The sequence below is a fragment of the Barbus barbus genome, assembly GCF_936440315.1.
Source record: "Barbus barbus genome assembly, chromosome: 49".
Classification (NCBI taxonomy): domain Eukaryota; kingdom Metazoa; phylum Chordata; class Actinopteri; order Cypriniformes; family Cyprinidae; genus Barbus; species Barbus barbus.
Window position 1 is genome coordinate 1,737,671 of NC_136727.1, and position 27,636 is coordinate 1,765,306.

The following is a 27,636-nucleotide window of genomic DNA, read 5'->3' on the forward strand; positions in this document are numbered from 1 at the left end:
CATATTATAGTGTCTTTTCAGCGAGTTTTTGTAAAATGAATTTAAAAATTATTTAAGTTAATAAAACTCATTGGGTTTCTCTCTTACATTCTACAGAACATATTTGTGTTTTTCCTCATTTGTTCCTCAAATTTGATTTACTTGGTCTTAAAAAGGTCTTAATTTGTAAAATTGATTAATTTTGCAATTTGATCAGATGCAAGAGCTGTAAATGTAATGGGATCTTAATAAAGAGTACCTTACAGTGTTTTGTGAATGAATGAACGAGCAAGCAGATGAGTCTATCTTAAAAAGTTAAGTTTGCACCCAGTCACTTTAAAATAAAAGCATTGGTGCTTAAGTGCGTAAAATATCTTCAAAAGAAGCCGCTGCATTGGCCGGGAATCGAACCCGGGCCTCCCGCGTGGCAGGCGAGAATTCTACCACTGAACCACCAATGCTCGCATGGTAGCATCTTTTTCCCCGGGACATTTTGTGATTTAACAGCTTTTAAATTAAACTAAATAGTCAACATTTTAAAAAGCTGACTAAGCCTAAAATACTCACTTTTAACAGACCCCTCAACGTCCCAATGGGCTGCTTCCCCTTTGCAAAGAGAAAAAAATAATCAACAAATATACAAAGACAACTGGTACAGCATAAAATGTCTACAGACTTAAACACTGGAGTCCCAGAACTACAAATAGTTATTAAAACTGAAAAAGTGAAGTTATCTTTGGAGAAAATCGTTTTTGGGCTGAGGGTTTGGTATTTAATCATCCGGTGGCGCTCCATATCAAGCATTTAACATTATATGCCACACTGTTTATCATACTAGTTAATATGTTACAGTATTTTTCACTTTGATTTTGCATAACTGAACCTTTTCAAAAATCCTTATTTTTTTTTTTACTTAATATGATTGGTTTTCACAAACAGAAGGATTTGAGTTGACAGCTCAAGATCTACAGTTGTTGACTAATATCAACTTCTATTTGCTATTAAACATTTGACAGTTAATAACCCCATAAAGCCTGCTGTAATAAACAAAAATGAAGAAAAGCACACTAAAATACTGTATTTTACCAAGAAAATACGTAGAAAGATGTTTGGTCTTGTGTGGTCACTTAAGTGCGTTTCAAATCTAATAACGTTAGATCTCGAAACTATACTGACACGTGTTAAAAACTAATCAGTTCACATAAACAAAAGCAAAGAAAAGTCCAATTTAATTTAGAAAAGTGGACCTATTTGGAGAACTTTGTTACCTTAATCATGAATTCGAGCTCAGTAAAGACAATCTTAATCAAGACGTCGATATAAAATCTGATTTGGCGAGCATGGTCACGATTAAAATAACTTATCTTCTTGTAATAAAGGCACTATTCTTTAATTGAAATGATGAAGTACTAAATCGTTACACTTGTGTTAGCCTAAAGGCTAGTCACGTCTTTTGGCCTAACGTTACGCACCATCATTCGAGCCTAGAATGAATTATGTTTTTATAAAATAAAACTGAAAACCGAAGCAATTGCCTTTGTTTAACATAAATCATTTTAACTTTAACTTAAAACGTAATTAGTTCAGTTTTCGACCAAACGTAAAACCTTCAGATACTTACCGACAAGATGGCAATCTTCAGATACCCGTCATATCCAACCAAACGCTGATTTCGACGCCAAATCACTTAAATCACGTTAGAATTTCGTTCAGAAGTGTATTCGAAATAAGAATTGCCCACTTTTTACAGAAATAATCGCTAATTATCATCTTCGCCATCCTGTGGTGACTCCCGCCGTCCTCGCGACCGTTGAGGTTTGAATTTTAGTGGCGGTAAAGAAAATTTAAATTAAAACCAAACAAAAAATTAAAAACAAAACATAACTCAAATGTACTGTGTTGTATTTTATACTGTTAAGTAACTTTTTTGGCAAGTGTAAAATACATATTAAAAGTAAAGACACTATTTATGTCTAAACACGTGACATTCGGACCCATTTAAACCAATAGAAATGTTGGAATGGATTGTTAACATTAAAATGTATTTATCTATGCAGTAATTTTTCATGCCCCTGTAATATTTTAATAAATTAGACAAATTTAGCTGTAAATTGAGTGTTTACTATTGTCCTTTTGCATTATTGACATTATTGATTTTCCTATTTGATACTGTGGCAGGATCTGTATTGTTAAAAGCACTTTATAAATAAAGGTGACTTGACAAAAAATATATATTTAACTGTGTACAGAAATCATTTTTAACACAAGTGAGTTTGTGAGCATGCAACTAACAAATGGTCCATAATGCTATCAACCACCAGGAAGTGGAATATATTTTCATGGTAAAACATGCAAACATGAACAAGTATGTGCTGTAATGTAAGTGAAAGAGCTCAAATATCACTGCACAACAGGAATGACCACATTAACTCATGACAAGGTTCAAACAGACTGTAAAAATTCCCCCCTAGAGAGTTTATTCTAATCTCAAGTTTCAAGTCCTCTTTTAATGAAGAACAAGAGATGTACACAATGTTGCAATGACTGTATTGTTCACAGAAATTTGCAGGAATCCGGCTTTTACTTGCAAAGCAAGTGACTGGAAAGCATAAAAATAGTTATCAGTTCTTACATTGTGACTTCTCGACAACTGCATTTACTTTATAAACCGTTAGTTATTAAAACAACAAGAAAAGTGTTCATGTACACAAACATACACCTATCTACGCATCCTGCTTTTGGTTAACTACATCAACTCAAATGCTACGCTTCTTCGAAGTACATCATATACACATTTCATCACATGAAAGTTTCGTCTCAGGTTAGAGGAAGTTCAATGGCAAGAACCTGCCCCTTCAGACAGAGTATAAAGGTGTTTGCTGGAACAACAACAAAAGGCACAAGTGACTACAAAAATCATTCACTGCTTGCAGTTGGTGTGTATCGGTAAGGTGCTCTTCCCTTCGAGTCAAGAACAGGAGTAGGCTACACAGTTTTCAGCCGTGATTCTGGCTACAGAAACTAACAAAAGATCTCCAGCTGGATTTGAAATCACCATAATTGATTCTGGTCACCAATTATGGAACATATGAGGTCTAGAGAAGCCAAAGAGTGGAAGAGTTCATACATAAAACACAGACAAAGTCCCACAAGAATCTAACGAGAGCAGGAGGACGAGGAGAACATCTAATGCCCCCAACACCACAGCGGTCAATACAGGTTTAAAAACAGGCAAAGACCCAAATTAAATGCTTGAAGTTTTGGCAACACTGATATGTTGTTGACACACTGGTAAAAAAAAACCTGGCACAGATTTCGAGAGTGTTCAGCAGTTCGCTGCGCTCGCGGGCACAGCTAGCGGTTGTTCTTCATAGCATCCTTGGAGGCCAAAATCAGAGGAGTGAGACTCGAGAGAGGCTTGGCCAACTTCAGGAAGGGATGCTGAAGACGACAGCAGGATTGATCAACGAACAAGTTCACACAAGTCATGCTATTATTCCTTAAATCGCTAAAATTTGTTGCTAACTGGTTTACCTGCAAAAGCTCTTTGCTTCCACCCCTCTTCTCCACGTCCATCTCGAGACATCGACTCAGGAAGTCTCGGAAGATGGGCGACAACTTTTCAGGACTTTGCAACTCTGGAGTCCCATTGGTGGCAATCAGGTAGAGCGCCTGAGGAGGAAAGAGTTTGGGAGTTTAGTTTCTGTAATCGTCACATCGCTAACTTTTTGGAGAACCAATGATACCAACGTACCCTCAGTGGATTCTCGTTGAGGTACGGCGGCTCTCCTTCCACCATCTCGATAGCCATGATACCCAAGGACCAGATGTCGACTTTGGGTCCGTAGGCTTTGCGCGTCACGACTTCCGGAGCCATCCAATATGGCGTTCCCACCATGGTGCTCCTCTTATTCTGTTCAGGAGTGATCTGGGCACAGAATCCAAAGTCCGCTGTAGAATAGGAGATGAAAAAGATGGTTTAGAGACATTTCCTGGTTTGTTTAATTTCAAATGACGACTTAACTGGAATGTATGGACCTCAGTCGCATTAGATGCCATTTTTAACCCCAATGACAATCAGGATGTGAGAATTGTAGACGCCAAAAATACAACTCTAAAACAATTCCAGTAGACTTTAAAAACTAGAATAAAAAAATGTAACGTAACCCAAGACCTCAAGATGTAATGGGTCCCATTCATAAAACAAGTCCAAATTGTTCATAAAATCACAGTTAAGTAAACCAAACTATGTTTCATGATCGATTTACACAGTTAGTTTTTTCCCGAATAAGGCCCATTCAAAGCCTCGTTTTATTTAGTGTCTAAAACTTGGCATCTACCCTGACTAATGTCAATTATGGATTTTAATGTGGGCTAGTTTGATTCAGACTGCATGTCTAGGGTGCAAAACTTCAGAAGAAACATTGAGATAATGAAAATGCTGTTGGCTGCGATAAACAGCGTTGACTAAATGTTATCAGATTACATCAAAACACTATTGAAACTTCTTCAAATAAGTGCTGTTGGGTGAAAACCAAACACTTTATTTCACTTGAACGTCTATTGTTGGAACGGTTTACTTGTAGTTTCTTTATAGTCATCAAGTTTTGGCTCAGAAGAGCTCAACTGTTCAGAACGAGCAGTTAAACCAAACCAAACATGACGCATACTGCATCTGGTTCTCAGAGAACCAAGTGTGAAGGCACCTTTCAAAGATTTTGCGCCTAACCACAATCAACATCTTTGTGCTGCGATCTAACTGAACTTCACGCTTCAGTCTGTTTCCACTCGTAAAACCCAGAGCGTTTGCACGCAGAAGCAAGAACGTACTGAGCTTGACAGAACCGTCCATTCCCAGAAGCACGTTGTCACTCTTGATGTCTCGATGAATGACCTGATTAGCGTGCAGAAACTCCAGTGCCTGCAAACACTGTGTGATATAACAGACAAGAGGAAGATCATTAGTTAAGAGACAGGGTTACTTCCTGTTAAAACATAAAAGGCCTGGGATGCTTAGACTTCAACGCACCTCTCGGCATACAGCGGCGATCTGGGCCTCGTCCATGCATGTCTCGGTTACGACATCCGTGAGCGAGCCACCAGCCAAGTACTCCATCACGACAAACAGCTCCTCACCTACCAGAAAACTGTAGCAGAGATAATTAAAATTCGTAAATCTTCATGGCATCATTAGCTGTTTCCATTAAAAGTTATAAATTAAACTTGTGCAAAAAACTGGAATATATAGCATAAAAAAAATTACACAATTAACACTCGTAAACCTTCATGGCATCTTTACATATGTTTCCAAGTTAGAAATTCAATGGCATAAACAGCTATGTTTCCACTGAAAGTTATCAATTAAACAAAAAATTTGAATATTGCATACAAAATTTACAATTAACACTCAAACCTTAATGGAATCATTAGCTGTTTCCATCAAAAGTTACAAATTTAACTACTCAAAAGAGTTTGAATATTGCACAAAACATTTGCACAATTAACACTCAAACCTTCATGGCACCATTAGATGCGTTTCGAACCAAAGATATAAATTTAATTTGTGCAGAAATTGGAATATTGCATAAAACACGCACAATTAACACTTTTAAAGCTTCATGGCATCTTGTAGCTATGTTTCCATCAAAGAACACAAATTTATTTTGTGCAAAAACTGGAATATTGCATTTGCACAATTTACATTTTTAACCCTATTTAGCATTTCCATTGAAATTTACAAATTAACTTGTGTGAAAAATTGGAATATTGCATAAAACATTTTCACAATTAATCTTACCTTCATGGTATCATCAGCTAGTTTTGCAACCAAAGTTACGAATTTAACAAAAAATAATAATAATTACACTGGAATATCGCATGAAACTTTTTCGAATAAACCATGTGCTCAAACTGGTGCTAAGTGTCAATAAATATGGAAGATTCTGCAAAACACTTGTGCTCTTTTTCCATCATAAGAGATTACTTTTGGAAAGAATTGCAAAAGTTAAATTACAGACAAAACACAATAATAAACACTGTTGTGTTATCTTGCATTTGTGCATTTTAGAATGACTAAAACAACCTTCTAGATGGTGTGCAACGAGATTTGTGCACTGGTTAGGCCAGTTTTCCAATCACACATTCTGTTGAGGCAATATCATGCAAGTTTGTTGTGCACTGAGGAATGTATTAATGTACGTTAACACGTTTACATCATAGTTTCTGCGCATGTCGTCTTATCAGACAGAAAATATACACTTCTAAAGTTTTACACAGATTTTAAGCTGCAATATCTCAAAATTTGCCTAAAAATGTTAAGTGGTATTCCATTATTAAGGTAAAGTTGCAAATTCCTGACCTGGAAGTGAAGGCCAAGTTCACAAAATTAACAAACGATTTTGTTTCTGGAAGAGCGGTTACCTGTCTAAGTAGTTGACAATGTTTGGATTCTTCAGTTCCTTCATGACGAGAATTTCGTTGATGATAAGCTCTTTCTTGGGCTGCTTTTGCAGGTTGATCTGTTTGATGGCCACCTGAGGGACAGAAACGCATTGAGATGACGAAACTGGGAAAAAGGAACAGCAATGAATCCATTTCGCTCTCTTACATTACCTCCTGCCCAGTAGCAACGTCGATGGCAGTGAACACTGTTCCCGAAGCTCTGTGGAAAGATGCAGTTATTGATCTCCATCCATTAACGAAACAATAACACGTTGTGAAGAATTGCGGGACCTACCCTTGTCCAATCTTCTCGTATCGTGTATATTTCTTTTTTGGATCTCCAATACTGACTATAGTTCCTGTCGGAGAACAAATAGAGGACATGTGGTTAGAATCTCGCAAAGTAGTGAAATTGCACAAAGAACTTCTTATACGGCGACGTACGGAGCTTGTCCATGATCTCCTCGTCCGTCATCTTGCCCTTTTTGGCTCTCTGTCGGTCGCCAGGCTTCAATGCAACCTCGCTGTCCGGAGACGTCACTGGAGGAGGGAGGGGGTCGATGACCGATGGTCGAGTATATACCTGAAATAACAAGGGTTATTCACAGTTAACTGGGAGCAAAAGAAATTTAAATGAAAAAATTTATTTTTGTTACTTGAAATAAAATAAGCATTACTTTTTTGGTTTCAGCTACTTGTGAAGTCAATTCTAATTTTCATTTAGTTGTACTAAAACACAAACCTCTACAATGAGAAGAAATCACTCGCATATGCGACTCAATCTTCACTCTGGGCGACTAAATGATGTCTAATATTAGCCACTGACTAAAAAAATCTTATGTGAGTTGGAGGCTATGTATAAGTTAAGCACAGATATATTTTCGCCGAAGACTCTGACTGAGTGCTTCAGAGTTTCACTCTCCGTCAAGCAATCTGTGATATTTTTCAGTTCATCTCAATGGATTCCCGTAAACTCTAGTGTGAAGCACAACTCGCCGTTGCTTTGTTTCACACAAATACAAAGAGAGAGAGCGAGAGAGTCCACCATGAGGAATTGAAACGCTGCATGTAAACAATATCAAAATAACGGAGTTCCTGTGGAATTCTTCAAGTTTTAAGAACTTATCCCTGTTTTGATTTCAGCAAATCAGCTCGATCGAACGCGCACAACCTGATTAATATTCATGAATCCAGCATAAATTCAACAATTTTATATTTACATTACATTTATGCATTTAGCAGACGCTTTTATCCAAAGCGACTTACATTGCATTCAAGTTACAGTTTTTACATTTTATCAGTTCTTGCTTTCCCTGGGAATCGAACCCATGACCTTGGCGTTGCTAGCGCCATGCTCTACTATTTGAGCTACAGGCAAGCCTTTTATATTGTTCTTAGTAGTAGAATTTGTAGCATAGTATCTAATCAGTATTACTGTTCATACAACCCCATTTTTTTTTTTACAGAAACACTGAATTTTAAAAGAACAAAAAATTACTAAAAATTACAACAAAAAGTCCCTGACATTTTCAGTTTGATTGACATTTTTCAACATTCGTTTTATGCAATATCTTTAAAAAAAAAAAAAAAAATTAAATCCATAGTATCTCAATACTACCAGATGAAAAGTTTTTAGTTTTTTATTAAGATTTTAAGTGCATCCTGGCATTTCCACCTAGTGGTTTTTATGCTTTAAAAAAATAATAATAAAAAAAATTAAAAAAAACTACACATATATATATATATATATATATATATATATATATATATATATATATATATAACACATATTTTTTATAATTCTAAAAATAAACAGAAATAATAGCATCTCAGTAGTACTAGCTTTTAAGCACATCATGGCATTGCCATCCAGCATTTTTGATGCAATATCCCAAAATTCCCATAACAAAGCTATTGTTTAACTAAACAGACATAAACAAAAAAACATTAAAAATATTATTATATCATCACTTTTAAGAATTTAGTAAAGGTTACTCACGCTCTTGGTGTGTTCTGGCCGTGGTGCAACAACAGGTGGTGGCGTCTCTTCATCGTCGTCGTCTTCATCGTCATCCACCGTTTTGATTGGAGACGAGGGCTCGGGTGATTTTTTCACAGGCTTTGGTTTTAGAGAAAGAAAGCAGCGCAATTATTATCCAGAAACGAGCTTGAGCTGGTTTAGTCACTGTTTTTGATGTTAACGAAAACTAGAAAAAGGGTTTCGTTACTTGAAATAAAACAAATGTTAACTGACACAGAAATAAGTTTTTCATGAAAAAATTCATGAAATTTTTATTCATTTTATTTTATTAGTTGCCTTAACATTGTTTTTAGTTCAAGTACTAAGATAAACTAAAATAATCAAATGTTTTACTTAAAATAAAATTGCATAAAACAAATAAATAAACTTAATAAAAATTACAAAAACAATTTTAACTAACTAAAACTGCGAAAATTGAAAATAAAATCTAGTTCAACATTAATTAACTATTTCAGCTAGTTGCCAAAGCAACATTTAATTTAGTTTTACTTATGCATTAAAATGACTAAAACTGAAATAAAAACTAATAAAGCCTATAGAAACAAATAAAATTTGTAAATAAAAAACAAGCTTAATGGTTAAATAAGTTTAAATAACTTAAAATAAGTTAAAGTCACTTAAACTTTAAAATAAAATTGGGAAATAGAAAATTAAAAACAATAACGAGTATCTCAATAATACTAAATGCCACTGATTCACGTACCGATTGTTCACCAGAGGGAAATCCGTCCTTCTCTATACACAAACAAATAGAGAAAAGTGGTCAGTACGACACGACCGATCCTGTAAGGTTAGCATGAGTGCGCAAGTCGTCCAGCCCACCTGAGGAGAAGCTGAGGTACTTCTGCCGGCCATTTCCCGTCGAGTCGTAGAACTTGAGCACGTCGAGGACGGCCTGCGGGTTCTTCTTCTGCTCTGATTTGGTGATGTTGGAGGTCTGCAGTAACCGCGCCCACTGCTCCGGCATCCCCTGAGAGACAGATTTAACCTGAACCAGATCCGCTCACAGCCACCGAGGCATTATATATCCGTACTGACCTTTGATAACGGCTGGAAACGACCAGCATGTGGCCGATATTTTAAGTTTTGTTTCATTTACTCTTTTATTACACCAGGTTTCAGCTATGCATCATTTCTGCTATACATTAGGTTATGATATTTGGTCAAAAAGTGTAAATTATGCATTGTGTCAAGTTCCAAAATAAAAAATAAAAACATTGTTTTACTTCAATTGTACATTTTTTATTTATTATTACTATTTTGCTTCAATATACACTTTGAAACTGATCAAATAAATAATCTTCTTAATTCTTTAACTTCTTAATAATCAAATAAAATACGTTTAATGTTTGATAGGACTCTAATAAAATTCTAATAAATTGCTTTTATATTGGTTACATTATTTAAAATTATTTTAAATACTTATTAGTAAAGTTTTCATAACAGTGCAAGCTACAATAAGAAAAAAAAAATATATATATATTTAAATATACAATTAAAAATCAACATTATCCAACATTACAGTAACAACTATATAAAATCCTTCAGTTTAATATTCAATAGCAAAGAAAAAAAAAAACTTTAAAAGTATTTTCTGGTAACATTAAATTATAAAAATGTTTTTGTTAATTATTATAAAATAATTTTAACAAAATATAAGCTACTAAATATAAATATAAATATATATATATATATATATATATATATATATATATATATGAAACAATGTACATATACATATATAAAATAATATACATTATTTTTGCTACTTACATCTTATAAATAGATGAATACAGATACGCATAACTTTACATTAATTTAATTAGTTATAAAAATGAACAGAATAATTTGAAATGAAGTTGAGGTATCTTCAGTCTTACCGTGAACTCTCCGGTAACGGCGTCGAACCCCACGTGAATGGTGTGCTCGAAGTCTGACGGCGGAGAGATCTCCGGACGCTCTTTATCTCGGTCTTTCCTCCGGCCGCCTGTCACGCGACACATACAGGCTCTCATTATCACAATCATAACCCAACACACCATGCTTCACTCTGAAACCCGGGTGTGAAACGAGGCGATGCATCTCCACATGTACAGTAACAAACCACACAGAGTCAAAACCAAACCCTCTGCGGCTCTGCAGACGACAAACTTACAACTACTGATTTTCATATCAACTGTATAAGTTCAAACGCTGAGGAATTTAGGTGCATTTTTAAGCATCTTGTTCAGTTTGCTGAACTGCAGCGGTGTGACAATTACATTTTCAGAAGTACAGATAAGACATTTAGTGAAAACCAGGAACAACTATGTGGGAAATGTTCATATACAATTTCAATAATGTAAACAATCAACACTGGTGTGGGCAACACAGTATCCTTGATATATATATTGTTTTGTTAATATTTTGTATATTTATTTTTTTATGCATTTTTTTTGTTTTAAATTTAATTTTAAAAGTTTAAGCAAATTTGTGCTTTTACATTTTTATTCATTTTTCCTTATTAAACGTCTTATATATATATATATATATAGCTTTTTAGAAAAAGTTTTTTTCTTAAATATTTTTTGTTTCAGCTAACATTTATTTTATTTCAAGTAATACTTTTTTAGTTTTACTATAATAATTGTGGTTTACACAATTAATTTGTTATTTTACTGTGATTAATATACTATTATTAATACTATGTTAGTAATTCTTAAATGTATTAATTACTATTCATTTTTATATTTTCCATTTTCATTTCAAATTTTGTTAAGGTTTAATGAATTTTGTTGTGTTTGTCATTTTTATTACTTTTAAACACATCTGTTTTGATTAATTTGTAAAAAAGTAATAATTCACTTTAAACTAAAAAACATCAGTTTGGCAACAAACTGAATTAAAATAATACTATAAAATAACAATAAACGTTAAAATAATATTACTTAACACTTGTAATTTAGTTTTAGATAGCAGCCCTGTATATGAAACAAACAAATGAATAAATAAACTGCTCTTAGAGAAAGAAGCAGTGTTTTCACACACAGATCAGTTCTCGCATCTGACGGCTCTGTCTGGAGCTCGACGAGCAGCTTGCGGCCGGGTTCGGTGTGTGTGAAGCGATCGGTACGCACCCTTCTCGGCTCCGGAGAAGATGGAGATGATCTTGTTGCGCTTGCGCTCCTCGGGCACGGAGGGCAGGGGCTTGGAGCTGTGGTTGGCGGCCAGCGCATCCTTCCCACCGCCGCTGAAGATGGTGCTGCTCATCCTGACGGGCGGCGCAGGCGGCTTGTCCTCCAGATCCCCATTATCACACATGGTCCGGCGCGAGCAGAAAGGAAAGAAAGGAGGAGTGGGTGGAGGAGAACGTTTGCAGGTGGAGATAAAGAAAAGGAGGAGTTAGAGCTGCAGGAGCAGAAGGGAAGCACAACGGAGAGATGAGCCACGCAGACGAACAAACACCATCAGCGACAAACAAACGCATCAGAAACACTGCAGCCGTTCACTCCTGCTGCTTTATATGAAACTTATATACTATCATGTTCATTAACTATGAAATTGCAGTTAAATACGAATACATTTATTTCAAGTAATTAACTACTTATTTCATTTATTAATTTATTTTTAGTTTAGTCCGTGAAAAATAATAACTCTGTATGTAAAACAAATAAATAAAACAAGAAATTGCAATTTCATACTCATCTTGAAAATAATAACTAAATTAATATTAATGGAAAGATAAGAAACTATATTTTTTCATTATTGCAATTTTAGATTTAATTAAATAAGAATATATTTTGCAATTTTTAGAATCACAATAAACTTATGCTTAATTATAATGAAAATAATGTCAGAATAAATTAATAATTGTCCTAAGATTAATTATAATTTATACTATTACTATTAAATAATAATAATAAAAATACATATTAAATTAAATAATATTTTTTTTAAATATTAAAGTGATTTTTAGGACCATCATAACCATTTTACGCTTAATTATCATGAAAATGATGTCAGAATAAATCAATAAAATTAACAATAATAAACGACTACAATTAAATAAATTATGATTAATAGGAAACTGCTTTAAAGAAATTATATTCTGCACAAAGAATATTCAAGATGATTTCACAACAATCATTGCCATTTGATGCTTAATTAACATAAAAAATAATGTCAAAGTAAATTAATAATATCTGTCCTAAGAGTAATAATAACTTATTACTATTAATAATAATAATTAGTTCATTAGCAGAGGTTAATTATTATATTTGCTGACACAGTGCTGTTGTTTTTATCTGGCTTGAGCAGAAGCGACACACAGAGAGAGAAACCCGATCCAAACACGAGCCCTACATAGACAGCACTGACAGAGGCCCCCGGCGCGCAGCTGCTGTCTAGGTAGGCGGCACGCCAGGGTTCGGGACGCGGCCGGAGAAGCTCGGCTTTAGTCGCGGCTCACCTGTGAAGCGGAGCTCAAACTTCAGCCTGACTCGCTCCAGCGGGCCGCGGAGGAGCTGCTCTGTCCGGGGAGAGGCCTGAGGCGACGCGCAAGCCCCGTCCGAAGGTCTCTGCGCCGTTATCGGCTGCCTAGCGCTTTATTTTTGGTAGTTTTTGTGCTGGTTTGGGGAAGAGGAGGCGCTCAGCAGCGTCTCTTTCTGCCCTCGCCTGCAGCAAACAGCCAGAGACTGTTTCCGGTGCGACGGGATTCTGGAGAAACGAGCGACAAAATAAAAGTCCGGCGATCCAATTAAATTCCAGAATTACTTTTAATAGGAATTATTGATTTATTGCAATTAACATGTATATATTACTTATATTTCTGAATATTATTAATAATGCGTAATTCATATATTGTTGATAAGAATATATATATATATATATTACTTTTAATCTGTATGTGTTATATGAACATTAATGCGTTAATATTAAGGATTATACATTTAAAGGATTTATATTATTTAATAATATTTGATAGTTTGGAAGTGTATACATACGCGCACACACATTCAGTTATGATTATATATGTATCAATATTTTATAAATGAGGTATTTTGTATCTTAAAATGGTTACTTATAAATATTAAATATATTATAATTATTAATATTGCACACACATTCAATTCTGATCATGTATCAATATTTTATAAATTATTTAAATTTCAAAATTGTTACTTATAAATATTAAATATATTATAATTATTAATATGACATAATATATTGGTGTTAAGAATATATACATTACTTTTAATCTGAATGTATTATATAAACTTTATAATATTAAGGATTATACTTATTTTAAAGGATTTATATTATTTAAATATTCAATACTTTGGAATTGTATACATACGCGCACACACATATTCAATTATGATTATATATCAATATTTTAATCTTAATCCATCTAAAAGTGCTGTTCTTTTTATTTGGTAAAACATGTATGTGTTGAAACGGCTAATAATAAAATGTGACATTCTGTAGTTTTGTCTCATATTCATCTTTTAATCATATTTGTAAATGTCTTGCAATTTTGTCTTTACTGTTCCAATACTTATGGAGGGCACTGTATATATGTGTGTGTGTAAAATAGAAATAATCTTAATACTAATAATTATACATTTATTTAAAATATCTAATTTTATATATTTAATTTTATTTCATTGATGTAATAACCGACAGACGCAGCATATATTTTTTTATAAACAAAGAAACATTCAGCTTTATTTACAATCACAGTAATACATTATTATTAATCCACTATAACATCATATTCATTCATGCACATTTCTCTAAACCACTCATCTAGCTGTATCAGGGTTTCTTCTATCACTGACACTGTTTGTGGTCCGTCAGACTGTGATGGTCTGTGATCAAAAGCTGCCGTGCTTCCAGATGTTTCTGAGCAGATAAACACAGCTCAGTACAGCCGTCAGTACAGTACCGACACACACGGTGATGATCATCGACGAATCACCAACCGGGATCTCCAGACTCACTCCAGCATTATCCTCAAACACACACACACACACACACACACACACACACACACACAAGACCAATAACACTGCATTAACTTAGCTATAATCTGTATCAATGTTAGTATAAATATAAAACTATATTTAAATATTTGTTATTGTTATATTATCAAACGTATATAATTATAAATAAATGTATTATAAATATACAATTTATTAAAACATGCATGAAGTTTGCTATAATAAATATTCTTTATTAATAAATAACTTTGTAATGATATATATTACATATAAATATTAATAATATTAAATCTAAATATTTGTTATATTATATAAAATAACATTGTATTATAAGTAATGCTATTATAAATATAAAATTATATAAGAATATTATTTTTATGTATAATATGGTATTTTATTATGAATAATAATATTGTTATACATATTACTATCATATATATATATAAACAGTATATTTATGTGTTATATTTATACAGTAAATTGTGCATATTAAAAATATACATGAACCTTGCTATAATATTGTTAAGGCCTACTATTTACTATTCTAAATAAAAATTATATTATACTATTATTATATATTATATAATATGTCATTATAAATAATACTACATATAATTTACATTAAAGTATGTCTGAACATTGCTTTAATACATATTAATATTGATATTACATTAGCCTATATTAAACTATGTATTTTTATTATACTGTACATTTTTATAGAAACTATTATCATTATAAGTAATAATACTACATATATTACATTTACAATATGTATGAACTTTGCAATGATATATTATTATTATATTAAACATTTAATGTTTTCATAAATAAGATAAAATTATAAACATTACTATTATTATGTAATACATCAAATATTACTCTAAATCATATTATTATGACACATATTGCATTATATTAAAATATCATTTATTAACAATACACATGTATTATTATATAATATTTGAAAATATGCAGGCTTTATAAGCATTACCTCTAGATCCAGGATCTCCATCCAGGAGCAGATGCTGTGGTTGCTGAAGGTACAGGGAGCATCAGCCACTGCACGACGTAAATCAGGACTCAGTGTCCGGCCTATGATTCAGAGAAGCACAGAAACACACTGAAGTCAGCAGACAGACCAGGTTTGATTCATTCACTGAGCTTGTCTGCAGTGTCTCACACTGGTCTGATCTGAGGAGCAGTCTGGGCGACTCGAGGTCTACTTTCACTCGCTTGCTGGAGTCTGACGGTCGGTGATATCGGCCGTGAACGGGAACCACGGCCTCCTGCTTTCCTGAGAGAAAAACCAGCGCCGTGAACCCAGAGGACAGATACTCTGGAGCTTCCAGATCAACCTTTGAGTCCAGGAGAACCTACAAAACAATAAAACAGTGATTAGCTCATGCAATATTTAAAAATGGACACCATATATGTTGCATTTCAACATGAACCGGTATGAAATGAACAGAACACAATGTTGACCTCCAAACCCGTGTCGCGTCTCAGTGTTTCCAGCTGATATTCGTCCATATAAACTCCACTGGGCAGCTTCTGGACTAGTAAAGCTTGGACATCATGATCTGTTTCGCTCCACTGAACTCTGTATTGAAGATCTCTAGAAACCAAACATCATATTTAACCATCAAAACACCATAAACATAAATAAACACGATATATATATATATATATATATATATATATATATATATATATATATATGTAATAATAATAATAAATCTAAATATTTGTTATACATTACATAAAATAATATTTTATTATAAATATAAAATTACATAAAAATATTAATATGTATCATATGGTATTTTATTATTAATAATCGTAGTGTATATAGTATAATTACTGTCATAAATATATATATAACATACCTTCATGTTAAAATGTTGTTATACTTATATTATAGTATATAAAATTAATTACTACAAATAATATTATTATGAATATACATTTTATTAAAACATAAAATGTTTTGAATTTGCTATTATATATATATTAATAATATTAATAAAAATAAAATCAAAATATTGATTGTTATATATTATATAACAATGTCTTATAAGTACATTATATTGCCAAAAGTATTGGGTCACCGGTTTGACTATTTTAGTAATTTCTATGAGAACAAATCTTAATGTTAAAGCATATAATGATATTCTAGGGAATTGTGTGCTTCTGATTTTATAGCAACAGTTTGGACAGAACCCTTTTCTATTCTAACATGACAGTGTCTCTGTGTATAAGGCACGGTTCAGACATGATTGATTGAGTCAGTGTGGAAGAACTTGAATGATCTGCAGAAAACCAAGTCCTGATCCCAGCTGAACACCTCTGGTGTGACTTTATATGCAGACCTTGAGCCAAAAACTCATCACCAAACACCAATGACCTGTACATAAGGGTAATGTCATTTTAGACACGTCCAAAACTGTTGCAACAGAGATGGAAATACAATTTATGCTTCCATCTTTGTTAGTGCCTTTTTCTGTTTCAAAGAAGGGGGTGCCAATACTTTTGTCCATATAGTGTCTCTACAATTCATTGGTGTTTGGTGATGAGTTTTTGGCTCAGGGTCTGCATATAAAGTCACACCAGAGGAGTTCAGCTGAGATCAGGGCTTGTCTTTCTGTAGACCAGTCAAGCTCTTCCTCACTGACTCAATCAATCATGTCTTTTTGAACCGTGTCTTATACACAGAGACACTGTCATGTTAGAATAGAAAAGGGTTCTGTCCAAACTGTTGCTATAAAATTAGAAGCACACAATTCCCTAGAATATCATTATATGCTTAAACATACTCATAGAAATTACTAAAGTAGTCAAACCTGTTCATTAGAAGGGGGTGCCAATACTTTTGCCAATATAGTGTGTGTGTGTGTGTTACAGTAAATTTGTTCATACTATAGTATTACAAATATATTACTTAAAGACAATTATGAACTTTGCTATTTCTATTATAAATTAAAAATATATTATAAAACAGCATAAACATAAATAAACAGATGCAGAGCAAGAGGAGACCTGTGAAATCCTGCTTGGGAAATCTCCACAGACATCGACACCGACTTCAACCATTCAGAAGGAAAACAATCTGCTGAATGGGGAAATAATTAGGATAAATACAAAAATATGACGTTTATTTGTGTCAAATTGCTAACTAATAATAAATCAAGCACGTTTAGCATCGCAAATACCTTCTTTGGAATTCCCATGACGGATAAAACACAAAACAGTTAATAAATAAAGCCTAAGCATGTTCGACCCGCGCTCGTGTTGTGATCCCGGCTTCACTTCCGGGTCTGATGAAGCCGTTCCAACTTCCGGCAGAGGGCGCTGAGAAGCGTCGCGCGCGAAACTCCCTCAAAACAGCGAAGAGAAACCTGCGCTAAACGACCACAACAACTTGTTTTAGGCTCAGTAGCTGGTTTATTTACGAAAGCGTGCATTGTGTTAAATGTGAGGAAACCGGCGCGAATCAAGCGATTAGTAAACATTCCGGTAGTCTTTGCGTGAAATATCTCACTGTTGCTATGGTTACGGTACTAGCTAGCCAGATAGCTAAACTCTTTATGGACATTATTTCTGGTTTGTTTCTGCAGTGAAAATGTCCATAATAGCCAAGCGATGTGGAGTCAAATTCATTCCTCCTTCCATCATCCTCATATATGAGAATAAAAACAGCAGCAAGATGAGGAAAAGAGTCATACCTGTGAGGAACTTCTCTCAGTATTCAGGTGAGTCTGTTTCAGAGCGGCCATCAAACCTCGTATGGAGCAGTTCACTGAAAATATCCTCACCTTCAGGTCATCTGAGATCAGGATGAGTGTGTTTCTTCTTCAGGTTTGTATAAATGTGTCTGCATCAGTGTCTCAGCAATGGAAGTGAATGGGTGCCGTCAGAATGAGTCCAAACAGCTGATAAAACATCACAATAATCCACACCACTGCAGTCCATTTTAAGACAAAAGCTGCATGTTTGTTCAAAACAAATCCATTATTAAAATGTTTTTAACTTCAAACCATCACTTCAGGTTAAAATATCTGACCCTGGACCACAAAACCTGTCATAAGGGTCAGTTTTTTTAAAATTGAGATTTATACATCATCTGAAAGCTGAATAAATAATATCTCCATTGATGTATGGTTTGTTATGATAGCACAATATTTGTCTGAGATACAACTATATGAAAATCTGGAATCTGAGGGAGCAAAAAAATCTAAATATTGAGAAAATCTCCTTTAAAGTTGTTCAAATGAAGTTCTTAGCAATGCATATTACTAATCACTGATATATTTATGGTAGTAAATTTACAAAATATCTTCATGGAACATGATATTTACTTAATATCCTAATGATTTTTGGCATAAAATAATTTTAGTTTGAAGTATTGTTGGCTATATACCCCAGTGACTTAAGACTGGTTTTGTGCTCCAGGGACACATATGAGTCCATAATAACGCTTCCTGCAGTGAAAACGTGCATCTGCTGTTGTCTCTCACATCAAAATCCAGCCACATATTTGTTTAGAGGGTGGTAAACGCGGCTTGATTTCTCTCCTGATTCACTGGAGGAAGCGTTATTGTGTTTTAGTTGAAAACGTCTTAATGATGGATGTGTTTCAGCTTTTGTCTTCCCAAGATGTTAACTGATGGACTGGAGTGGTGTGTATTACTGTGGTGTTTTTATCAGCTCTCATTCTGACGGCACCCATTCACTTCCATTGGTGAGCAAGTAATGCAATGCTACATTCTCCAGATCTGATGAAGAAACAAACTCATCTAGATCTCGGATAGCCTGAGGATGAGCAGTTTTATTTCTGGCTGAGCTATTGCTTTAATGAGTATGAATATGAAGTATTACACCCTGTTTCTAGACTGCAGTCGAGCAGCGGAGAGACTGAAGCATCACGTGCGTCACAGCGTGTATCTGGAGTCGGTTTCTTTGGCTCAGCTGGAAAGGCTTCACCTCATACTGCGAGATCATCTGAAGGGTCTCAGTCTGGAGGAGAGTCTCGCCGCCCGACGGGTGTCTGACCCCTACGACGAGGATCTGAATAAACTGAGCGATGACGAGCTGAACCGCAGGAAGGCCCAGATGGACGAGCTGTTCGAGCGCAACCGCAAACACAAGGAGGATCCGGACTTCGTGTACGATCTGGAGGTGAAGTTTCCAGAAAACAGCGTGCGAGAGACGTGCAGCTGGGATGAAGAGCAGTCCGATGAGGAGTTTTAGAGGATCAGATGGAGAACTGGTGCATTATGGGGCTTCTGTTGACATCTGATGATGAACTATACATTTGCTGCTACATGTTGTTTTAAGGTCACTTCCTCTATGCTACACTTGGTTTATTGTTTTGTTTTTTTGGTCTTATCCCTTTGATTCTTTTGAATAAAATAGCATCGATAATATTAAAAATACTTTAATATTTAATTTAATAAATATAAAGAATGGAGGACATTAAAACCTTAAGCCTCAACATTTTTTTTACAAGTTTGTTCTTCAAATGTTATGTGAATTTTTTTTTTTTTATATTATCAACTTTTAGTCATACAAACATCAACTAAAACAAAACACACTAAAATACATTTAAATTAATTAAAAGATAAGAGAAATAAAATATATATGTTAATGAATATGTGTATGTGAATATATGTGTGTATATATATATATATATATATATAAACAGAGTTGCATGCGAAAGACCCCTTGTCGAATCTGTGAAAATGTGAATAATTTTAACAAAATAAGAGAGATCATACAAAATGCATGTTATTTTTTATTTAGTACTGTCCTGAGTAAGATATCTTACATGAAAGATGTTTACATATAGTCCACAAGACAAAAAAATGGCTGAAATTATTCAATTAACCCCCTTCAATCGTGTTCAAAAGTTGTCACCCCCCGGCTCTTAATGCATCGTGTTTCCTTCAGGAGCATCAGTGAATGTTTGAACCTTTTTTAATTGTTGTGTTTGAGTCCCTCAATCATCCTCAGCGTGAAAAGGTGGATCTCAAAATCATACAGTTACTGCTGGAAAGGGTTCAAATATGCAAAAGATGCTGGAGAACTGAGGAATCTGCAGGACCTGGAGGATTTTTCTGAAGAACAGTGCTCAGTTGAACTGTTCAGAACAAACAAGGGACTTATGAACAACCATCACAAAACAAAATAACAGTCGTAGATCATCCAGGTAACCACACACAGTATTAAGAACCAAGGGTTCCCAAACTTTTGAATGTGGTTATTTTAATAATTTCAGCTGTTTGTTTATCTTGTGGACTATATGTAAACATCTTTTATGGAAAATATCTTACTCAGGCCAGTACTAAATAAAAAATAACATGCATTTTTGTATGATCTCTCTTATTTTGTTAAAATTATTCACATTTTCACAGATTCTGCAAGGGGTCTTTCGCATGCAACTGTGTTTATATATATATATATATATATATATATGTGTGTGTGTAAAACTTATTAAAAATATATATATTTTAGTTGATGCAGTTCAATTAGTTTCAAATTTTTGTTTAGTTTAGGTTGAAGTACTAAATTACTAAAAGTCAAATAAAAATTTACAAAAACTAAACGGACATATTTAACATTACAATTACTAAAACTTTAAAGCTAAAATGAAAAGAGAACATAAAAATAAAATATTCAAAATTAATAATTAAACATTCAAAATACTAATGAATATAAAGATAGAAGACAACTAATTATAAAGACAGAAAAATGAATTATTAAAACTTTAAAATAAAATGAAAAATAAATGAAATCTAAATGAAAAATATCAATAAATGCTAAGATAGAAGACATATTTTAAAAGACGAATTAAAAATGACAAACGTTCAAACTAAAACATAAAAAGAACAAAAACTAAAATCAAAATATTAAATAAATAGATTGTAAATATTTTTTTAAACATACTAAATTTATTAAAACTTTAAAATTAAAAAGAATAAGGAAAATATAAAACTAAATTCAAAATATTAATAAATACTACGTATAGTAATGATACTAAAACAACACTGCTTCGTATCACAATAAACGACAGAGGAGATGTAATGGTAAATATTTATTTGTTTTTATGAAAAGCTGTACGGAACATCTAGTCCATATTTCAGGGATAGTTAAACATGAAATAAAATGAAACGCTACTTGATTGTCACGCTTTCTACCTTGTGGCTTCTCCCCACTACTGATGACACGATACAAAGCACAGTTACGTGTGTTCAATAAGGCAGTCTCACGTCAGTATGATGAAAGAAATATTTCATGTTTTATATTTGGATCACATATAGAGTGATAAAATAAGACAAGAGCAGCGTTAACACCGCTTGATCTCACTTTGGTTGATCCTCTGACGGTTGGTTTGCTTTTCCAACCTTTACAGCCATAAAAACGGCATTGAATCTGAAAGCGTTCTGGCCATAAGTTCCAAACCCGGTCATTAAAAGTGCATTAAAGCTGCTGCAGAAATGATGGCAGATACTGCCAAAACCACACGCTTAAAACATTCAGAACTGGAGCGAGACGCTTCTTCAAGATGGAGCTTGAAACACGGTGGTTTATGCTTAAGTCTGTTTCCGCGCACGGGATGAAAACATATAACAGTGACTTTTTATCAAACTATTTGGACTTTTGTTCCTGGCAATTATGAGTTTATATCTCACAATTCTGAAACTAAAGAACTGCGAGATATAAAGTCGCAATTCTGAGGAGAAAAGTCTGAATTGACATAAATTCGCAATAGCGAGAAAAACAATTGAGTTACGAGATAGAAGGTCACAATTACATCTTTTATTCCACGGAAGAAGCAAAAAACAAAAACCCAATTGCAAGATATAAACTAAAGATAGGTATTATAAAAAAAGAAAAACTGATCTCATAATTCTTTTTTGTGCTACAGAATAAAAAATTTAATTGCGACATTTTATCTCACAATTCAGAATTTGTGTCTTGCAATTATGAGATATCACATAATCACATAATATTTGGAGAAAAAAATCTAAATTGTGAGATATAAACTCAGAATTATGAGATAAAAAGTCACAAAACAAACACACAATTGCGAGATATAAACTAAAGTAGTATAAACTATTTTTTTGTGCCACGGAATTAAACTTGCAATTGTGAGAAAAAGTCAAAATTAAGATACAAATTAAAGCATATTAACTTGCAATTGCAAAAGAGTCAGAATTGTGATACATAAACTCAGAATTATGATTAAAAAGTCACAATCGTCTTCTATTTTCTTTTTATCACGTAACAGAAACAAAAAACACTATAACTAAATATAAACCAAGAATTGCTTTTTTTGGTTTCTGCCACAGAATAAAAAGTTTTTATAAACTAAGACACAAACTAAAGAATTGTGAGATATCACAAGAGAAAAATCCAAATTACTAGCAACTGCAACAAAAAGTCAGAATTGCAAAATATAAACTCAAAACATAAAGTCTTTTTATTTTTTATTCCCTGGTGGAAACAAAAACACAATTGCAAGATATAAACTAAAGAACTGAGAGATGCAAACTCGCAATTGCAAGAAAAAACTTTATATATTTATCTCTCGCAATTCATGTTTTTTTCCCTGCCACAGAATAAAAACATTATTGCGGCTTTTTATCTCACAATTCAGACTTCATTTTTCGCCATAATGAGAAAAAAAGGCAGAATTGCGCCATAACGTCTTGACTTGATTCAAGTTTATTGCCACATCGGCTTCAGAATTGCAACACTTTGAGAATGGCGACAAACAAATCTGAATTGTTAAATAACTTTATTTTTTATTCTGAGGTGGAGACAAGCTTCCACAGTAGTTAGTCGCTTTAATTTCTGCTAAATATTCTTGCTAACACAGAGAAGAATAAAGCAGAATTTGAACGGGGAAAAAATCGGCACTTATGATGCATGAGATTTTGGATTATCGTCTGTAATTAGATAATTATAACAATAAAACGTATCACTTGCACTTCAAAATTTCACTTTGCCTGATCAACAAATTGAGTTTCAAAGCAAATCGATAGTTGCAGGAAAAAAGTAGTCGCGTTATACTTTAAGTGCAAGAGTAGCAAATACAAATTGTACATTTACTGCCGAATTCAGCGTGTTTAAAGTTTGCTAAATTCTTTCGAACGGCTTGTGCCACGCTAAAAACATTTCACGAGCAAAGCACAATGACATGATATTGGCATGAAGCTTCGTAAAAATGAAAATACATACTAATCAGTAAGTAAAGAGAAAAATATATCATATATATTATATCCTAGATTGTCTGAAAATGACAATTTGACAACACAGAAAGAAACTTAAACATATGGAAACATTTCAAGTACTTTGAAAAATAAACATTTTGGTTCCTCGCGACCCTCATATATTTCATCATGGCCATATAAAGGAGTATATATTATCCTATTTTACCACTTAGACAAAATACATATATATGCATACATATAGAAATGTAATCTCTCAACGTTACAAAGGTGCATCTCATTTTTTCTTTCGATCCTGGGTGCATCGTGGACAGAACCTGGAAGAAAGAAAAGAAACGTTGTTTTCTGATGTTCGAAACAGAGATATTTGCCGGGTTCTCGTGAACAGACCGACGTACCATTTCCCTTTGGGTTTCGTTGTCAGATCAACGCAAGCGAAGTGAAACCACTCAATGGGACACTGTTAACAAAGGCATTTTGGTTAAATACATACTATGAGGAAATGCTAATAAACTGTTTAAAGCGTTATGTCGTACGTCTGGGTTGTCGCATCCGATCATTTCTCCATATGACACTTGGTGGCACAGGCAGTATGTGGGCTCATTGGGGTCAACGGGCATGTCTAAGACGTCTGACGGGTGAACTGGAAGGATGGATTCAGAGAACTCAGGGCTGCGGAAACGAGAAAACAACGTAAATGTCACGTCAAACCTGTATTTCTGAGTAAACATCCAAGATGTGCATGAATGTGTTTCTTCATCAGATTTGGAGAAATGTAGCATTGTATTACTTGCTCAGCAATGGAAGTGAATGGGTGCCGTCAGAATGAGAGCTGATAAAAACACCACAATAATCCACACCACTCCAGTCCGTCAGTTAACATCTTGTGAAGCCAAAAGCTGAAACACATCCATCATTAAGATGTTTTTAACACACATATTTGTTTAGAGCTGTTTTGGACTGGTGCTTGATCTCTCTCCTGATTCAGACCAGAACACTTTTTCACTGGAGGAATGGATATTATGGATAGCATTTCAGTTAAAAACGTCTTCATGATGGATTTGTTTCTTATAAACACAGTTTTTGGCTTCACAAGATTACTTATTGGATTACAAAATGACTTGTGGATTATTGTGATGTTTTTATCAGCTGTTGGGACTCTGACGGCACCCATTCACATCCATTGGTGAGACAGTGATGCAATGCTGTATTTCTCCAAATCTGATGAAGAAACAAACTGTTTTCATTTGCAACTGTTCTTCTAAAGTTCATGCGACTCTCACCTGTTCTTCATTTTCTTTTTCCGTGGCGAGTCATCATCTGAAGATTTGCGTCCTCTTCCTTTCGGCCGTCGTTTTTCCTTCAGGCTTCCTCGACCGCCTACTTCTACGAAGGACAGCAGTTTGGTTTTATTATCCTCGTACATCATGTTGATTACGACGTGTTATGTTTGGCCAAATCAAGCCACAGTCTGTCTTACTTTTGGCCGTTCTGTTGTCTGGACTTTCGTAGCCGCTGACGTCCAACTTTTCCTTCAGCTCATTCTCAAAGCGAGCGAGATCGGCATCCAGCCTTCGGATGTGTTTGTCCACCTGGAGAGAAAACGCTCACGTTATTTTTAATAATAATACCAAGAACAAAATGAATTCCCAGAGCAAATGTACAGTATTTTAATCAAACTATTTAAACACATTAGTCATTGGCTTTTTATTTATTATTATTTATAAACATCTTTCAGTTGATCATGATTCAGAGAGTAATAAACTTGATTTGTTAAAATGTGAAAATTAAATTTTACTTATTGCCTTTTTCCTATTTTCATCTCTTTAAAATAAAGTTAAACTAAAAATCATACATATTTGCATTTATAAATTGCAAATTCTACTCAATTAAATATTTTAAAACGGAGTATAAAATACAAAAAATATATTGGATAAATCTGATTTTTGATAATACAACAGTTTCTGCTCAAATAAATATTGATAGTAAATAAATAAACAAATAAATAGTGTAAAATACAGATTTATATTTACTATAAACATATCGTATCATTTTGACAATAAAATAATTTCTGATCAATTACATATTTTACAGCAGAATATAAAATAGATAATTATGTTTACTATTAAAGAAATTCTATGAGTTTTTGGCAATCAAACATATTTTAGAGCCGAATGCATGATACAGAAAATGATATTTACTATAAAAAAGTAATGATTTTTAACAATAAAACAATTTCTACTCAATTAAATATTTCAGAGCTGAGTATGATACAGACAATTATTATTATTTACTATAAATAAAAATTCTATGATTTTTGACAGTAAAAGTTTTTACTCAATATTTTAGAGCGGAGTATAAAACACATAAAATTATATTTACTATTAAAACTCTATGATTCCTGATTCAATAAAACTGTTTCTACTCAATTAAATATTTTAAAGCCAAGTATAAAATAAAAAAAAATACATTTACTATCTAAAAAAACTCCTTACTCAATTAAATATTTCAGATCTGAATATAAAATCCAGAAAAATATGTGTACTACAAGAAAACATATTTAATGTTTTTGGCATTTTCAGCATAGAAAATCCTGAAATCACAAATAATTAACATTTATTAATTTAAAAATATTATAATATTTCCAGGTTTCCACCCAAATGTGATTAAAGTCACTCACATCTAAACTCGATTACTGACCATTTCGTACGTCTGCATGGCGAGCTGCACTTTGTCGTCGCTGTATTCTTTGCATTTGCTGAATCCGTTCTGAATCTTCTGCAGGTGCTCCACTCTCTGATCCGGAGCCAGATTTCGGACGTTTTTAATGTATTCCTCTGCGAGCTTATCGATTTCGCATTTCTTTTCTGCAAAAAAAGAAGAAAAAAAGTAATCGATGAGCAGTAAATGCAAACGCAAAACTCCTCCATCCATTCCACCCAAGTTGTGTTTTATGTAATTCATATTTAGTGTTCCAATGATGCCCAGAAATGCTCCCTAGGTAGACAGCACACTAGGATTTGAGACGCAGCCCGGGTGTCATCTCACCCTCCGCTCTGTTGTCAAGTTCCCGCATGAGTGTGAAGTTTCTCTGGAGCTCACAGGGCAGGTTTTCAATGCCTAGGGCAAAAAAAAACCACTCATAATTTAATATGTTGTTTACATACATGAGGAAAGTTCTGGATTGAGTCAGTCACAGTCCTCTCTTTATTCAGAAGCAGAAAACATACAGAAACATGTCTGTTTTGATTAAACACGTGTTCTTTCCACACACACAATCTCACTAAAGACATAAAAACAACATGAGTTTGTTGACTTAGCATGTTGTTAGCATGCTGGCTAACTACTTTCTGTCCTGTGTTTACAACTTGCCGTGGCTTTACAGTAGATGTGTATACAATGACCTCACAACTAAATAAAAGAATAAATTAGATTTAATGTTACTTAGTTTCATACAGCCGAAATGAAGCTAATCAACCTGTTGGCTTACTAGCTGCAGCTCGCTAATGCTAATCTGACATTAGCCACCAAAACATCCTCAAACTGGACCGTTCAAAACGCCTTCATTCCGCCTAAAATATCGTTAAATCCAGCGTAATTCTATCGAAATTAATTCTACTCACTATCGAGATAATGTTCGAGATAAATCGCTGTCGCCATGGCGACGATCTTCACTCGTCCGCGGCGTGTTGTTCTCCTCCGCCAGTCCGCGTGAGCTGGAACAACACTGGCATCTCATGAATAATTAATGAGGTGCTGGTGACGCTTTTGAATGCCGTGTTTTGATTGGCTGGCAGTGGGGCTTGGCTCAGTCTTATGTAATTATATATATATTATATATATAATTCTATAAAAATAATAAATATTAAATGTATTTATTTCATAACACTTCTAACATTTAATATAGACGCTCTCATATAATAATATTTAATGCATTAATTTAAGGTAATAACATTGTAATATT

At 33.7% G+C, this 27,636-nt stretch overlaps 4 protein-coding genes across 8 annotated transcripts; 1 reads left to right on the forward strand and 3 right to left on the reverse strand.

Moving 5' to 3' along the window:
- Nucleotides 1-2,216: 2,216 nt before the first annotated feature.
- On the reverse strand, nucleotides 2,217-13,136 carry LOC306867621 (serine/threonine-protein kinase PAK 2-like). 3 transcript variants are annotated; one of them, XM_079413387.1, is made up of 15 exons: nucleotides 12,909-13,136; nucleotides 11,578-11,848; nucleotides 10,342-10,448; nucleotides 9,284-9,431; nucleotides 9,165-9,196; nucleotides 8,420-8,539; nucleotides 6,865-7,003; nucleotides 6,716-6,779; nucleotides 6,592-6,640; nucleotides 6,400-6,512; nucleotides 5,009-5,126; nucleotides 4,810-4,909; nucleotides 3,734-3,930; nucleotides 3,514-3,651; nucleotides 2,217-3,420 (listed from the first exon to the last, which is right to left on the reverse strand). In XM_079413387.1, the coding sequence occupies exons 2-15, from the start codon at nucleotides 11,759-11,761 to the stop codon at nucleotides 3,334-3,336; spliced, it is 1,596 nt and encodes a 531-aa protein (XP_079269513.1). In that variant the 5' UTR covers nucleotides 11,762-11,848; nucleotides 12,909-13,136; the 3' UTR covers nucleotides 2,217-3,333. The 3 variants fall into 3 exon arrangements, with proteins under 3 accessions (XP_079269513.1, XP_079269515.1, XP_079269514.1); XM_079413389.1 differs by having other exon boundaries at nucleotides 2,286-3,420; nucleotides 11,578-11,737; XM_079413388.1 differs by lacking the exon at nucleotides 12,909-13,136 and having other exon boundaries at nucleotides 2,286-3,420; nucleotides 11,578-11,879.
- Nucleotides 13,137-14,144: 1,008 nt separating this feature from the next.
- Nucleotides 14,145-17,755, reverse strand: pigx (phosphatidylinositol glycan anchor biosynthesis, class X). Of its 2 annotated transcripts, none has more exons than XM_079412751.1 (6): nucleotides 17,652-17,755; nucleotides 17,479-17,551; nucleotides 15,925-16,057; nucleotides 15,623-15,815; nucleotides 15,434-15,534; nucleotides 14,145-14,454 (listed from the first exon to the last, which is right to left on the reverse strand). In XM_079412751.1, the coding sequence occupies exons 1-6, from the start codon at nucleotides 17,710-17,712 to the stop codon at nucleotides 14,317-14,319; spliced, it is 699 nt and encodes a 232-aa protein (XP_079268877.1). In that variant the 5' UTR covers nucleotides 17,713-17,755; the 3' UTR covers nucleotides 14,145-14,316. The 2 variants fall into 2 exon arrangements, with proteins under 2 accessions (XP_079268877.1, XP_079268878.1); XM_079412752.1 differs by having other exon boundaries at nucleotides 17,479-17,548; nucleotides 17,652-17,752.
- Nucleotides 17,756-17,907: 152 nt separating this feature from the next.
- cep19 (centrosomal protein 19) lies at nucleotides 17,908-19,797 on the forward strand. The gene is made up of 2 exons (XM_079412790.1): nucleotides 17,908-18,191; nucleotides 19,331-19,797. Exons 1-2 carry the CDS (start codon nucleotides 18,062-18,064, stop codon nucleotides 19,687-19,689), a joined length of 489 nt encoding a protein of 162 aa, XP_079268916.1. The 5' UTR covers nucleotides 17,908-18,061; the 3' UTR covers nucleotides 19,690-19,797.
- Nucleotides 19,798-21,518: 1,721 nt separating this feature from the next.
- Nucleotides 21,519-27,403, reverse strand: ing5a (inhibitor of growth family, member 5a). Of its 2 annotated transcripts, XR_013784027.1 has the most exons (9): nucleotides 27,296-27,403; nucleotides 26,721-26,792; nucleotides 26,373-26,539; nucleotides 25,153-25,264; nucleotides 24,956-25,058; nucleotides 24,209-24,344; nucleotides 24,071-24,132; nucleotides 22,486-23,989; nucleotides 21,519-22,104 (listed from the first exon to the last, which is right to left on the reverse strand). XR_013784027.1 is itself a non-coding variant. In XM_079413151.1 (8 exons), exons 1-8 carry the CDS (start codon nucleotides 27,330-27,332, stop codon nucleotides 23,950-23,952), a joined length of 729 nt encoding a protein of 242 aa, XP_079269277.1. In that variant the 5' UTR covers nucleotides 27,333-27,403; the 3' UTR covers nucleotides 21,519-23,949. The 2 variants fall into 2 exon arrangements, 1 of the variants encoding a protein (XP_079269277.1); XM_079413151.1 differs by having other exon boundaries at nucleotides 21,519-23,989.
- Between the last annotated feature and the right edge of the window lie 233 nt (nucleotides 27,404-27,636).